At 39.9% G+C, this 16752-nt stretch overlaps 1 protein-coding gene across 16 annotated transcripts in view; it reads left to right on the top strand.

The window, feature by feature from the left end:
- The window catches only part of PPP6R3 (protein phosphatase 6 regulatory subunit 3), a 73700-nt gene that overhangs the window by 18232 nt on the left and 38716 nt on the right, over positions 1-16752 (top strand). For all 16 annotated transcript variants that reach the window (XM_079104152.1, XM_079104151.1, XM_079104150.1 and 13 more), the window contains exons 7-10: positions 9362-9491; positions 11808-11960; positions 13748-13897; positions 15283-15347. In XM_079104152.1, the coding sequence (XP_078960278.1) occupies positions 9362-9491; positions 11808-11960; positions 13748-13897; positions 15283-15347 (498 nt within the window). The remainder of the gene's footprint in view (positions 1-9361; positions 9492-11807; positions 11961-13747; positions 13898-15282; positions 15348-16752) is intronic.

Here is a 16752-nt window from a genome sequence, read left to right as displayed (position 1 = left end):
TTTGTAATGATTTTCTAACTGCTCTTGAAGCAAGAGAACTTGAAAAGAAGGCATGTGTATGTACCTGTTCCAGGAATATGTGGTTTAGAGATTGGAATCTTCCCTGCCTCATTGCATGTATCCAGTGAACCAGGGGATGTGAAAAGACAATCTGCCCTCAGCACATGAAACCTTTAGCCTCCTAGGTTTTTATTTTCACTTTTTTTTCTTTTCCATCCTGGGGTGTGAACCCAGGGGTGTTTTACCACTCAGCCACATCCCTGTCCCTGTTATTTTTTGTTAGTTTGTTTATTTTGAGAACAGAGTCTTGCTGAATTGCCCAGGCTGGTCTGGAACTTGAGATCCTCCTGCCTTAGCCTCCCACGTAGCTGAAGTTACAGGTGTGTGTCATCATACCTAGCCTGTTTCCTATAATGAAATTTTGTTTCCTTCCACAATAGTGAAGACACCTTTACCAGCCCCTGCTTCCCAAGTTCCCGACGTCTTTGTTGGTTTGCTTAGTGTTTGGTCAGTAATAATGGGAAGTCAGTTTTGTGGCACTGCTTCAAGTGTGTGGTCATGTGGGGGTCATATCTGCAATTTTGCCTTTCTGTGTCTTGACTGGTAAATCATATTTTAAGTTATATAATCGACAATTTAAGTTTCATTAATCAAATGGTGCAAGACTGCCTTGCTGCTTATGCTTTAAGGCCGTCAGACCATCGCCATCAGTGGATTAACATGTCAGGTGGTCCTGTGAAGTTTATACAGACTACTATGACCTGAGAATGAAATAAATCTGAGGAAAAGCCTGAAGTTTTGCATAGGAAAGTGAGAAAAGACACATAATTGTACCACTTAAACAGAGCACAGAATACAAGAATAAAATAAAAAACAGAGGGAAATTTCTGACCAAAAGGAACTTTGGTCCTCACATGAGAAAGATTTACAAAATACCAAACAAGATCAAGTTTTAAAATACGACTCAAATCTTACCTTTTTCCTGATAAAATTTCTGAATCCCAGTGGAAAAGAAATAGTCTTACAAATGTCTGGATAAGGAAAATAGGCTACTTGTGAATCCGTTTGGTTGCCAGACCTCTCCTTTGTAAGCTGAATAAACACTGGCAGCCAAGGGCAGGGCTGTGAGCCTGAGGCATTCTGGTTATGTGAGGGCAGAAGAGGCATTTCACCCCCGTGGGAACTCAGTGTTCCATCTTCTGCTGTTCCTGGGGTACAGATACTTAAAGATGAACTTCATCAGAACCAAACAGAAAAATAAAAACATTGAGCTTAAGTTAGGGAAACATACTGAAAAGTTATGGTCAAGAACAGGTAGAACCAAGTACAGGAGTGCATGCCTAGCCACTTGGGAGGCTGAGGCAGGAGGATCACGAGTTCTCGGGCAGCCTTGGCAACTTAGCAAGACTCTGACTCAAATTAAAAAGGGCTAGGGCTGTTGCTCAATGGTAAAATGTTCCTGGGTTTAATCCCCAGTATCAGAAAAGAAAAAAGAAACAGGTAGAGGTGTGTAAATTAATATGATCATAAATTTAAATGTGAAGAATAAATAAATAATTGAAATAAGAAGTCACATGTTGAAAAAATAGAATAAATTCCAGGTTATTTGGACAAAACTCCAAATATAAGAAGAGGTAAGTACATATTACAGTTCAGATCTTAAACTGTGACAACTGAGGTATGTTTTCATACACAGTTTTTTCTTCATCTTGATAAAATTATAGTTCAGAGGGGATTTTTAAAATAAACATTGAAATAATAGATTATTTAACTCTTGGAGTATCTGAGAAGATCAGCAGAGTGAAGAAACCCTGGAAGGTAGGGATACCCACGTGATTCTACACACCTGCCATCCTGGCGAGAGGGGAGGGGCATAGGAGAGGGCAGAGCACAGAGAGTGAGAGCTCCCGAGGAGGTGCTGCCTTCCGCAGTGGGACAGCAGCCTTTGGGGAAAGGCACAGTTCCCTCTCCTCTCTAGCATTCTTCTCTCCTCTTGTCCCAGACTCCTAAGCCCCTGAAAAAAGGGAAACAGCCCCTTTAACTCTGAAGACAATAGAGACCAATAGAAGGAAGAGATGGGAGGCCAGGGCAGGGGCAGGGGGACTACCCCATGGGAGAGGCTAGAACGCATTCTGAGTCCAGACCCTTAGAGCTTCCCCACCTGGAGCGAGAGAACGATCACTAAGACTGAGGCCAACCCCTCCCCCAGATAGAAACACAGCATCACCCCTCCCTGTCCCTCTCCTCCAGGCCTCCAAGTATTAAGGAACAAGTAACAATAGTTCGTGACCATAGGGAAGGCTAGTGTGGGGAGGAGCCAGTTTAAAGGGAAGCAGGTGGAGCAGAGGTTGAGGAAAAGCTTGGCACACTGGCCCTAACCATAAATACAAAGTAATTTGAGACAAAATTGAAGTCTTTAGTGCACTGAAGGAAATCATAGTACAATAAAACTCAAACCTAGCTCAGCTGCCAACTAGATTGATTTAGTTACCCACTCTGACTCCTAAGAAAAAAGAGGTGAATCCATTCTTGTATAAATGCTGTGTGTCCCACACAGCATTTCTACTCTCCTATTCAGGGTGTCCATCTGTCAACCAAAAATTGTAAAATGAGAAGAATCCTAACAAAGTCTTCAAAATATTAATGCACCTCAACTCAAAAATGCTAGAACTGCCAGAAAATAATTTAATATGAATATGATCAACAAATTGAAGGCAGGTAGGAAGAGTGGACAATTTGCAAAGAGATGGGGATCTATAAACATGCTGGAAATGGAACCAACAGCACAAATTAAGAATGCCCAGGGCTTATTGATAAACTGTGATGTAACTGAGGAGAAAATCAGCATGGGACATCAGAAATGACCCATGATAAAATACAAAGAAACAAAAAAGACAGTTGCTGTGAGCTGAGTTGGCCCAGAAGTAATGACATGGCACCAGAAACAAACACAGCAAGTTTCCAAAGCTTGGTTTCTAATACTATTTTCGGTTGAAAGGAACCAGGACTCCTTGGATAAATGACTGTGACTGGACAGGAAATGTACAGGATGAGTCTGGAATATCGTATAGCTACAGGAGATAAGGAAGTGCCCAAACACACACTGCTCCGGATAGCTGAAGCTGAAATAATTTGTAAAATAAAATTAAGTAGTATTGTATTACAGCTGAAATTATAAAATAACCTATCCATAATGATCAAATAAATAAATGAGAAGAGACAAATCTCTCATATAGAAGATTTCCAAGTAGATTTTATATGTACTCCATCCTCAGGAGTTAGAACGTAACTCCCAACTCTTAAGTGTGGGTTGCATGTAGTAACTTTCAAAGGAGTGTAGTGTGGAAAAGAATAAAAAGAGAAATTTCTCATTAGAGAAATCTTGACAGACTGCCTGAGACAGGTAATCAGTCAACAGCAGTGTTATGTCATGTTGGCAGTGCATGCCCTTGGTAGGATGCACTGAAGATGTCTTTCTACCCTGTGGTCTTCCTCTCAAAGGCCTTGACCATCAGAAAGTATCAGAACATCCTAATGGAGAGACATTCTGCAGACTATCTGAACAGTACACAGCTATCAAAATATTCAAAAAGCAAGAGGCTGTCACAGCTAAGAAGAGTAAAGGAGATAAACAACTAAATATGATATATCCTGGGATTCTGGAATGGATAAAAAGACATTAGGGGAAAACTTAAAATCTGAATAAAGTATGGATTTTATGTATCAGTATTGATTTGTGAATTGTGATAAATATACAATGCTAATATAAGGTGTTAATATAGAAAATTGGGTGTGGGTATGTGGGAACTGTACTGTTCATACTTTTTATGTATATCTAAAATTATTCTAATGAAGTTGATGGAACATTTAGACAGAAAATCTTAAAGAGTACAGAAGATTTGGACGACACTAGCAATTAACTCAGGCTGATTGACACCTAGAATACTCCCCAGCAAGAGCAGAATGCATATTCCTTTCAAGTCACATGGAACTTTCACTGAGTGTCTTTGTTAAGTTGGGCTGCTTTTACAAATTACGTAGACTGGGCAGCTTAACAGAGTCTGAAGGCTGAGAAGTTCAATATCAAGACATTGGCAGATCCAGTGGTTGGTTACTAAGGACCTACTCTCTGGGTTGCAGATGGCTACCTTCTTACTGCATCTTCACAGAGAGAAAGGCAATCCACTCTGGTTTCTCTTTGTGAAGGCCCCACCTTCATGGCCTAATTACACCTCCCGAAGGCCCCACTTTCTTACACCCTCATCCTGGAAGTTAGAATTTCAACATAAGAATTTTGAGAACACACAAACATTCAACTGATAACTTGGAGATAGTGTCAGTTTTCAGCTGTGAGACAAATTTGAAGTAATAAAAATCATGCAATATATATATCTAGATCATAATGCTTTTCAAGTATGAATCAATAAAAATGATTTCTGAATTAACCTCAAATATTTATAAATGGAATTATACACTGCTGAATAATCTAGACGTCATAGAAGAAATGACAAGGAAGAAAATATTATTGAATACTTGATATGGAAACAAAATATACCAAGCTTGTAGTAAGCAGTAAACTGCAATAGAGGGACATTTACAGCATTAAATAGTTACATTAGATAAAAAGAAAGAGTGTGTCAGTAATTAAGCTCTCCCCTTAAGAAACTAAATAACAGACTGGATATGGTGGCTGGTTGGTGTAATCCCTGTGACTTCCGAGGCTGGGGCAGGAATAGTGCAAGTTTGAGGCCAGCCTCAGACTTGAAGACTGCCTTAAAATAAAAAAATTTAAAAAGTACTAGAAATGTAGCTCAGTGGTAGAGTGCCCCTGGGTTCAATCCTTAGTACCCCCTTCAAAACAAACAAAAAACCCCAATGAACAAGAAAGAACAAATTAAACACAGAACAAATAATAAAACTTAAGAGTAAAAAATCAATGAAATTATAACTCAGTGAGACCTTGTCTTCAGATAAAATAAAAAGGTCCGGAGATGTAGCTTAGTGATAGAACATCCCTGAATTTAATCCCCAGCTCTGTGAGTTGGGGAGAGAGTGGGGTGTAGGGAACTGTGAAATAAGAAGAGAAAATTAATGAAATCAAAAGGTAGTTCTTGAAAAGATCAGTGATTGATAAACCTTTAACTAGATTGACTAAGAAAAAAGTATAAAAGATACAAATTACAAAAACAAAAAAGAACAGAATGAAAGAGGGCCACCACTGTTCCTGTGGATGTTAATAATAGCAGCTCATTAAATAAATTGAACAATTTAGTAAAGGGAGTAATTTAACTTCCTTAAAGAAAAAAAAAATGCCAAAAATCATTTGCATGTTGCACACTATGTAAAGGTTAAATTGAAATAGATCGTAGAACTAAACGATCCTGCAATTATAGAAGTTCCATGAGGAAAGAGAAGAAACTCCTGTCAGGCAAACTTTTCTTACATGTATCACCAAAAAAGAAACGGTGGTATGAAAAGTCCCATATCCATTGTAGAAACTGAATTCATTCTTCAAACCTTCAACAGCAAATTTTCTACCCACCTAGAAATCCTCCATTGATGAGTTCTAACAGTCTAACAGTGTATTGGAAGTATGATACATCATGATCACCTGCAGTTTATCTTGGGAATGCAAGGCTCTTTTGTCCTTCAAAAATCCATCAACAAACTAATGGAACTGACACACCCCTCTATGAGAACTCCATTGATAGGATAATTCTTTATATAAATATATTTTTTTCTAGTTGTTAATGAAGCTTTATTTTATTCATTTACTTACATGTGGTGCTGAGAATTGAACCCAATGCCTCACACCTGCTAGGTAAGCGCTCTACCACTGAGCCACAACCCCAGTCCAATAGCATAATCTGTAATGGTCAAAGACTGAAAGGTTTTTCCCTCAATGGAGGTCAGAGCTAGAAGAGTCACCGCTGGAGTGCCTGCTTACCTCCTTGCAGGAGACCTAGCCAGTGCAGAAGGCCAGAGAGGATACTCATCCAGATTGGAAGAGATAGTATAAAACTGTCACAGGTGTTGTCTTCTAAAAAATCCTGACGACTGTCCTAAAACAAAATCCTCTTAGATCTAACAAGTATATTTAACAAGATTGCAGGTTACAAAGTCAATATTAAAAATGTAATTTTATTTCTATGTACTAGCAATGAATAATTGGAATGTGAAATTTTAAAAAAAATGGAACTCAAACATTTTTAAAATGTACATATGTTTTAATGCTGAAAATGGTAACACTGATGAAATCAGAACTGACATAAATGGAAATACTGTGTATTAAAACATTCAACATTAGATGTCATTTCTCTCCAAACTGATTTGTAGATTCAGAGCTGTTCCAATCCAAATCTAAATGAGGATTTTTTAAATAGAAATCAAGCTAATTTTAAAATTTATGTGGAGATCCAAAGGAAATACAGTAGCCACTAAACAATTTTGCAAGAAAAAGACCAAATTGGAAGGCTTATACTCTGACTTCAGGGATTATTGTAAAGCCAGAGTAATCTCAGGACCCGTTGGTAAAAGAATAGACACACAGACCACTGAAACAGAACCTGTAGTGCAGAAGGGACCTGCACATGTGGGATTTGTGACAGATGGGGAGGTAGTTCAATGGAGAAAAGGTGTTATTTTCTGGAGAAAAGGTGGTATTTTCAACAGGTGTTCATGGAACTACTGTACATCCATGTACAAAAAGACTGGACCTCTGTAGGTACCTTGTGGATTATGAAAAATTAACTCAAAGTGGATTCTAGAATTAAACATTAATGCTGAAGCTATTAAAGTTCCAGAAGAGAAAACAAGAGAAAAATCTATGTAAGAAAAGTTGGGCTGGAGGTATAGCTCAGTTGTAGAGCTTATTAGGCATGCACAGGGCCCTGGGTTCATTCTCCAGCATTACAAAAAGAAAAAAAATGATAGCTCAGTCTACATTTTAAAAATACAATTTTGCTGTTAGAGAAGTAAGACAGGTTGCCAGAAAATAATTACAAAGCAGTTATGTGAGAAAGAATTTACATTTAAAATGATAAAGCGTGCATACACACACACACACACACACACACACACACCTTGAATAACAAGAAAACAACCCAATTTTAAGGTCAAAAGATTTCAGCAGAACCCCAGGGATTCAGGAGGCTGAGGCGGGAGGATCCACAAGAGCAGCCCCAGCAATTTAATGAAACCTATCCCAAAAGAACAGGGCTGGGAATGTAACTCAGTGGTAGAGCACTCCTGGATTTCATCCCCAGTACCCCCCACCAAAAAAATAAAGAGTAGATAGCTAAAGAATAAAAGGCATATTTATATGTATATAAATAAATACATGAAAATTGACCAACATCACTTGTCATTAATGAGATTCAAGTTAAAACACATTGGGATACAACTACATACCCTTTGAAGGACCCATATTTGTTTGCTGTGGCTGTAAACAAATGCCCCATACTTTGTGACTTTTTAGCAACAATTTCTTCTCTCACAGTTCTGAATGCCAAAAGTCAGGATCAGGGTTGAGCAGGGATACATCCCCTGGCGGTGCTGAGGGAGAGCCAGTCCTTGCCTCTTCCTTCTTCTAGTGACTCTTGGCACTGCATGGCCTCTGGCTATTGCTCTGCCTTGTCTTCATATTGCCTTCTCTGGATGGACACTTGGGATGGCATTTAATCCCCTTGCATAATCCAGTACACTGTCATCTCAAGAGCCTCCATTAATTACCTCTTCAAAGGCCTTTTTCCTAGGAAGGTGGCGTTCATAGGCTCTGACAGTTAGAATGTGGACAGTGCTCAGTTCTGGTAACACTGGAACAATTGGAGTCTCACATGTCATTTTTGGACCTGCAGAGTGATACAGCCACTTTGTAAAGTATGTGCCATTTCCTGTAGACGGACATATTACAATATGTTACCCACATACCTCCTGCGTGTTAAAATGCACCACTGTTATAATGAAAAGCCAGCAAGCGTGAGACCAGTGTAAGTGTTGTAAGAGCACCACAGACACCGACGATAGCGTGTAGGTCAGGGCTGGTGCATACATCAATGCTCACTAAGTATTCACTAGTTGAATGAATAAAACTTAAATGAATGATTAAGGAATAGTATGTAGCTTAATATGTCTCTTTTATATAAGTGAGAGAGACCAGTTTGTTCTAGAAACATGGCTAAGAAAATGGAAGGAAAACAAACTTGCCTGTTCCTGTTATTTTATACAAAAGTAAATTTAGAAGAAAAAATATTCACAGAATTATGGGCATGACCCTAGCTAGAGACTATAATGAAAGCTATATTTGGCTATATTAATTATTAAACCCTTACACATTAAAAAATAACAGTAATAAAAATCAGAGGTCTTCTCTGTTCCCTCCTTCCTAATAGTTGAGGTTCAGAAGCTGTTCCACATGGCTCTCAGGCTAAGAACAGCTCACCCTGGGTCCTTTCCCTGCGGTAGTCGTAGCAGCAGGTGTGCCCTGGGTGGTGGCTGTGTCCTAGGTAGTGCTCTCAACCCTTTGGTTCCAATGCTTCTCGTAGTGGTCCCAGGAGAGATGCTCTGGCATGATCCCATTTTCCACATTTTACAGAATAACTGGTAAGTGAAGAGGTGAACTTGAGCTCAGGCTGTCTGGCTGCAGCAGTGACATTGTTAACCGCTGTTTTGCACTGCTGCGGAGTTGGCACGCCACTTTCTGGTCTACCTTTTTATTTGAACTTCACACTCTCACTTGCAGACCCTCCTTCTGCTGTCCTCCCTCCCCTCAAGGGACTCTGTTCTTGTGTTCACTTAAACCCGTTGGGAATTTGGAGTTTCATTCCATTTCTAGTTGTTTTCATATAAGGAGAGGGCTGTAATGCTTGTAGGTTGATTTTTCATGTAGAGGAACAATTTAAACCTTTCCAGTAAAACAATGTTGATTACCCAGCATGACTAAGAAACAGGTACAGGCCTGTTTATTACTAACATCTCAAACTGGTGGGCAATATGATGTCCTGTACATTTCAGGGATCAGATTGCTGTTTGCTTTCCAGATTTTCTTGTCAGAGACATGCTATCAATGTAATAATCATAGGAGTTGCGAGATTTAGGAGAATATGGAGAAATCACATCTATTTCTCACTGGATACGGTAGCTCTTTTTGGGTTTCAGGTCACATCGGCTGATCCTCATCAAAGTTTTAATACACCCTCTTTTATTTTATTGCGCTTTTTGTCCCTTCTCATAGCCTGAGATGTTGATGTCATCATTATGTAATTATGTAGTCAATAAGTGTTTGCCTACATGGGTATAGGGAGCACCTTGAAAGATCTATCCTGAAATTGTAATAACTAAGGTAACCTTGCTTTGTTTCAAGATTTGAAGGCCATATAGAGATCTGCCCACCAGGCATGAGTCATTCAGCTTGTTCAGTCAACAAGAGTGTTCTAGAAGCCATCAGAGGAAGACTCGGATCTTTTCATGAACTCCTGCTTGAGCCACCCAAGGTAGGCGAGCCATCCTGAGCCTGACTGGCCAGCTAGCAGTTGTGTCATTGCAAAGTGTGCGCCCTGGGAGTCACAGGACCAGCTGTCGTCAGCACATGCAAGATAGGTTCACAGGTGTGCTGGTCCTTCTGCTCCCAAACTCATTGTAAATTGGCTCTTACTACTTTACTTACTAAATTGGTGATTGAGGTAGAATTTGAATTAAAGACTTGTCTGCTTAGGAAACAGATTTTTTGTTCTTTCTGTCTATAAATTTTTGGATCCTTATATGCCAATACAATAAGCAGTTTTCTTCTTGTAGCATGTTCTTTTCACAAGTTAATTTTTTAGGCTCTGATCTTTGAATTACATTTTCTTGTTAAGAATGGAGACAGTTGTGAACAAATGAATTAAGAAATAGGAGGTTGAAGTTTCATTGTACAGCATGGAAAGTGTAGGACCTGGGTGTGACGTTTTCAGGAAGGGCCCCTGTGTGTGCAAGTCTAAGAGTGTGGACACAGTGGAAGCCTGCAAAGGAGGGCATCAGCAGTGTGTGGGTGGCCTTCCAGAACACCCGTGGAGAGCTGTGGCAGGGTTCTGCAGGCTGAGTGGTGTTCATCCGTTCATATGGAGTGGGCCACAGGTTTAGAGTAGGGTAAGAGACACTCACTTCTGAACTCAGTTGGGCTCTTCTGTTTGTGAGAGTCCTGCTTCTGCACCGGTTCTCCCACATTCCTCCTTCCTTTTGCCCTGTGTATTTGGATCCACTGTCCTATGTAGCGTGTATCTCTGTGACAATCTTCTATATGGGTTATTGCAACTTTAGGATACTAGCTAGTAGGATACTCACTTCATCAAGGGGATGATTTCTGTTAAACTATTTGGAGGAAGGGGAAGCACAGAATAAGTTGTGTCCATACCCTTTAGTCCAGCATCCTGGTTCTTTTCAGATGTTCTCTGGTGCTATCATTGAACAGATAGGAGTTCCCCTTTGGCACTTAAACAGTGGCATCCTGCCGGGCCCTTTCAGCCATAGCGTCACGTCTGCATTCAGCCTGTTTTGGGTGTGGACCATAGTGTGGGCACTCACTCTTGTGGAAAGTGCTTCTGTTGGTGCTTGAGCATCAGTGGCATCCCTCATGTCAGTCCTAGGAACAAGAAAAGGAGGGTAGTGAAAGAAGAATGGTTTAGGAGAGGAGAACATACAAATGGAAGGATGGAGAAGGAACAGAGAGGAGAGGTATGTGGTGAAGGACCTGGCCAGTTTCCTGTGTGGTCCCCAGCTTCTCCCTCGGTGGACAAGTAGACAGCATTGGATGGTTCTTGGCCCAGATTCAAGACTGAGGTGCATCGTGTTGGGACTTCTCGTTTACTCCAGGTTTGAGCAGCTGACCTGGTTTTGTTATATGATGATGAGTGTGAGCAGTCTACGAAGGTTTTGCTTTCATCATTGTTGTGAGCACATAGTGCTGGGGACTAAACCCACTGTCTCACACATGCTAGGGAAGGATTCCACTGCTGACCTGCACTCAACCACGGTGAAGCTTTGTTAGTTAACCTTACCATCCCACTAGGCCTCAGGAGAAGGGAGTGAGGCATCTACTGGTGTTGATGGACCTTCTGAAAGGGCAAGCATGGCTGCCAGGGTATAATTTGTCACTCTTCCTGTCAGACTTCTGAAATTCTGCAACATTCTGCTTCTGTTCTTTTTTTTGGGGGGGGGGGGGGGGGGGGGGTTGGGCAGAATATAGATGGACAGTATGCCTTTAGTTTATTTGTTTTTATGTGGTGCTAAGGATCAAACCCAGGGCCTCACACATGCTAGGCAAGCACTCTGCCACTGAGCTACAGCCCCAGCTCCTGATGCTCCGTCTTTAGTAATTTCAAACTGTAGAAATCCCTTTGATGAACAGGAACAGGTTTAGATTGGTCATCTTTCTGAATTATGATACAGAGGCATGTATTTTTATCATGAATTTGGTACCAACTGAGGACTGTGTTCCAAAAACACTTGTCAGCTCTTTTTAGTTACTAGATTTCTAGTCAAAATCTGAAATACTCTAGTTTTGTTTTTGTTTGGTTTATGTGTTTTCTGCTCATGACAGTTTGGAATGTTGGTAGGGGTACACTTGATTTCTTATAAATTTATAGTTCAGGGAAATTGCTTGATTGTTTCATCATCTGGTAAAGCTATGAACAGCAACTTATTTTCTTCTAAGCATAGAATTCAGTTTGAATTGTTTGTGGGGTTAGTTAACCTATGTGTGTCTCAGCATATACACCTTTTGCTTGTTTGTTTCTTAAACTGAATTTGATTGGAAACCTTTTCTTCCTCAGAAAAGTGTGATGAAGACCACCTGGGGTGTACTGGATCCTCCCGTAGGGAACACTCGGCTGAATGTGATTAGGTTGATTTCTAGCCTGCTGCAAACCAATACCAGCAGTATAAATGGGGACCTTATGGAACTGAACAGCATTGGAGTCATATTGGTGAGATTCTCCCTCACTGAGATTTGAATTTCTCTGAAGTTCATGGATATATAACTCAATATTACAAATTGACACTATATGTCAATGACTTTCTTGGTCATATCATAAATTTTGGATGCTGCTAATTGTTAAAGAGTCACTTGTTGTGTTTAAAGAACTGTATGATAGAGCCTTTCAAAGATAGCTAGTAGACAGGCCTTCCCCCAGAAGCCTGGTCTCACACACACCATTCCCGAGAACTGTAGCATTGGTTTCTTTTCAAAATTTGCAAAATAATGAGCCTCCATCTTCTTTACATTAGGATATATCTCATGGATCCGAGGCCATAAGGGCTTTTTAGCTTGAAACAGCTGTTAATCTGCTTATTAGTGGAAAGGAGGAGGAAAACCTCAGGAGTGATCTGGGCATTCCCCAAGGCCATGGTTTGAGCTTAGAATGCACAGCCCAGCTCCAGAGACCGTGTATGTAGTGTCCATTCTGCCACCCACAGCGCAGGAGTCATAACAGTTAACACTTGGCAGGTTTCACAAGGCATCTGCTTTTAGCATACATTTAGCAGATCTGAGGGGATGTTCCAAAGGAGGTATTTGCTCAATATAAGATTGGCATGATAACATGTACCTTATTATACTTCCTTATGCTACTGGGTATAAAGCTCCTGAATGTGAGAGTATCTTTTTCAGATCATGCCCAGAGAGGGCATACCTTCTGTGGGTACTGAGTGGTAAAGCCAAAGCTGAAGTCACCCAGTGGCAAGCCCATACAGGCCATCAGCCATGCCACTGTACTTCCTAGGGCCACTGAGATGTTTTTGGTTTCATTTTGGGAGCTGATTAAGTAACATATTATTCTGCAGCATAGAAAGTAGGAAATATTTGGGAAAAGAGATGAAAATTTAGAGGATTTCAGTTTGGTAGCATAGTCATTGCCCCCTGGGTTCATGGTTCTTTGCCCTTCCTTCTGATGGTATATAAACCTTAGGCTCTCCCTCAAGTCGTTGGTCACTAGTCTTTAATCTTACTGATGAATATGTACAACCGTTGTTAGGTTATCCTTAATTTTTAGAGCTTTTGAATGGTGATAAATCTGAATAAGACTTCCAGATGAGTCATTAAGCCTTATGTTTTCATATGGAGATAATTGGATTCAGCCATATTGTAAATACATTTTGTGTTTGTAGAAATTGTCTGTGACATTTTTGCCTTTTCTGATACTAATATCAAGGGTAATTTGGAAAACCCTGTGGTTCTGGGAGAATCACATGCCATCACCTCAGTTTTGCTGCAGTTCTGGGAGTTAACACAAGCAAGAAATGGTTATTCTTTGTTAGATTACAAGTACTCTTAAAATGGGAACCATGTTTTTGTCTGCCTCTGTCTCCCATATTATACTTGGCACAGTACCCTGCACAAAGGCACCAATAAATACTTGTTGGATCAAAATAAAATTCTTACAAATCTCTGAAAATTTGCTGAACTTATATTTGCATTAGTTGCTTTGAAAACAAAGATACTTCTTTCTCTGAGAAATTTACTACTGTCTTTTCTTCTTATACTTACTGTTGGTTTCTATTGAATCCCATGCAAATTCTGGCATGTTGCATGAAAGAAGATGTTGTTTAGGCTATTGAGTGGCATTTCAAACCACTAGAAAACAAACTCGTCCTGTTTTTTTAATTGAACTGAGGAGCACCATTTTTCCTTTAATAAATCACTATTCTGTAAAGATATTAAAGAGGTGGTTTAAACATTGAGGAAACTAAAGAAAATACTGTTTTTATTTTGTAGGACATGTTCTTCAAATATACATGGAATAACTTTTTGCATACACAAGTGGAAATTTGTATTGCACTGATTCTTGCCAGTCCTTTTGAAAACACAGAAGACGGCACAATTACTGATCAGGACTCCACTTGTGACAATTTGTTATTGAAACACGTGAGCTTATTTGGTTTTCTTATGCTTCCACTGTCTCCTCCTTATAGCACTTTTCCACTTCAGTATGTAACAAATTGAGATTTCAGAACAGATTTCAGAGTCCTAAAATTTTACTGTCATGTGTTCGTTCACTTCTAATAAATGATTGTACAGGTCAAATTCTGGATAAAAATTCATTGAATGAACTTTTAAGAAAAAAAAATCTAAGTTGGCCTGTTTGATTGGTAAAATTGAGTCTTTAAAATACATCCTTTGGAGCTGGGTGTGGTGGCACATGCCTATAATCCCAGCAGCTTGAGAGGCTGAGGCAGAAGTATCACGAGTTCAAAGCCAGCCTCAGCAACTTAGCAAGACCCTGTCTCAAAATAAAATATCTTTTAAAAAGGGGCTAGCAATGTTGCTCAGTGGTTAAGAGCCCCTGGATTCAATCCCCAGTACCAAAATCAATCAATCAATAAAATATTATGTATATATTATATTCAACATATATTTAACATATATAAATATATGTGTGGGGGGGTGTTTTATGTTCATCCATTGTCCATCCTTTGAAGATTAAAAGAACCATAGAAATTTAAATACTTCAGAGAACATCTTAACAATTCTTTGGCATACCAGAGTTTGATTTCTGGTGCTGAACACAGGACTGAAAGTTTGGAGAGGCAAGTCCTATGTGATGTTGAGGGATGATTTTACTAGTTAGTTTTCAGATTTCTTCTGACGTTCTGTGGTTTCATGAAATTTTCCAGCTCACCCTTGGTTTATTGTCAGACCCAGAAGTTAGGAAAGACTAGCCTGAAGTTGCCAAGTAATGGGCAGTTGGAATGCCATCTGAATGAAACTGGCCTTGCACATCCAGTGATACAGCCCACAACAGCTGTTATTGACTTGCAGGACTCTGACAAGACATGCCTGTTTTTAATATCAGTACAAGAACGTTCGTGCATATGGAAGTCTGAGTAGCTTGCATTTTTTAAAAGTACACATATTGGTTTAGATTGAGTTAGGTTCTTGCCAAACAATACTTTTTATTCTGTTTTAATTTTGGTCAGACTCTGTATTCTTGACCAAATTGTCCAAGCTACCATATCCTTCTTGGCTTTGCCTCAGGTCACAGGGTTTGCTCATTTGTGACAGCCCTGAGGCAGTGAGTGTCCCAGTACACATTCTTTGGGGCATGGTCCTGTTGACTTCTGCAATATTCTGAGGGTCTAGGGCAAACTTGTCACCTGGTTGCATGTGGGTTGACCAGTCACCTATAAAACTTGCTGCCCACACACACCCCTATCTGTCCTGCTGGTGCACTGCTTGACTGTGAAGTTTTGATGTTTTGACAGTTAGGTAAATGCTAACTAGATTATTATTATTATTATTATTATTTTTAGCTTTTCCAAAAATGCCAATTAATAGAACGAATACTTGAAGCCTGGGAAATGAATGAGAAGAAACAGTAAGTAAAATCTTTTCAAAAAGGATTCAGTTTGATTTAGAATTTGAAGAAAATGCCGCCCCGCCCCCATACCCTGCCTCCTTAGAGAAATAACTTACATTGTAACAGATGCATGTCTATATGTTTTGATTCCCCTCCCCCACTCCCCTCCTGTGTTGCCTTTGGAATCCCCAGGCCTATTCAGAAGTCTGTTTTTCTGAGAATATGGTGTAATTGAATAACAAGGAGTCATGAATTCAAGTCCTCCTTGATGATTGTTAGCTGAGCATATTTGTTTTGCTCACCCCTATTCATCACATTCTCAGTGTAGATTTGAGCCCCTGGGTACATGAAACTAAAGGGCAGAAATTGTTTAATATTTTTTCCTAGAAAATTTGTAGCTAATTGACAGGCTATGTGAAATATTAGTTGATATGTGTAAGCAGTCCTGTCATAGGACTGGCATAGTGGCTGTGTCTGTAGCAGGCATTCCTCTGACACCTTGGGAGCTCTGAAGCAGCACAGGGCAGGTTTGTGAAACCCTCTCAGATATGCTTCATATGGGTGTGTGCGTGTGTGTTGATTTTTACAAATAGTTGTACATATTAATGGATAGTATGTGATTATTTGCATATCTGTGTGAAGATCCAATCAGTGATAATCAGCATTTATATAATGCTGGGAACCTCAAACTCCATCTCTTCTGGTTGTTTTGAGATTTGTGGCAAGTTAAAGTTACCCCACTGTGCTGTAGCACACCAGGGTTCACTCTCCGCCCTCTTCCTGTTCCCCTTCCTGGCCTCTTATGACCACAGTTTGACTCTTGACTTGTTTGAGATAACTTTTTTAGCTCCCACGTGAATGAGAACATACAGTATTTGTCTTTCTGTGCCTGGCTTATTTTTCTTTTAAGATAATGACTCCAGTTCCATCCATATTGCCACAGATGACAGGATTTCATTCTTCTTATGACTGAATAGTATTCCATTGTGTGTGTATATATCATATTTTCTTTCTTCATTCGTTGAGGGACATCTTGGCTATTATACACCGAGCTCCAGTAAGTGTGGACGTGCAGGCCTCTCTTCCACAGCCTGATTTCATCTATTTTTATAGATTCCTGATAGTGAGATTGCTGAATCCTATGGTATTTCTACCTGTCATTTTTAAAGGACCCTCTCTACTGTTCTCCTAGTGGCTCCACTAATTTGTGTTCCTACCAGCTGCAGAAATACAGTTCCCCCTTCTCCTCATGATTGTTGGTGTTTATTTGTGTGTGTGTGTGTTTGACAGTAGCTCTCTCACTGGGGTGAGATAGTTTCTCCTTCTGATTTTGATTTGCATTTCCCTGGTGATTGGCAATGTTGAGGTCTGTTGAGAGATGTCTTTTGATATCATTTGCCCCACCCTACCCCTCTTTTTTTCC

This window comes from Sciurus vulgaris (assembly GCF_902686455.1).
Source record: "Sciurus vulgaris genome assembly, chromosome: 11".
Lineage (NCBI taxonomy): Eukaryota > Metazoa > Chordata > Mammalia > Rodentia > Sciuridae > Sciurus > Sciurus vulgaris.
The sequence above is the reverse complement of the archived record's forward strand: the minus strand, read 5'-3'. Positions and strand labels throughout refer to the sequence as shown.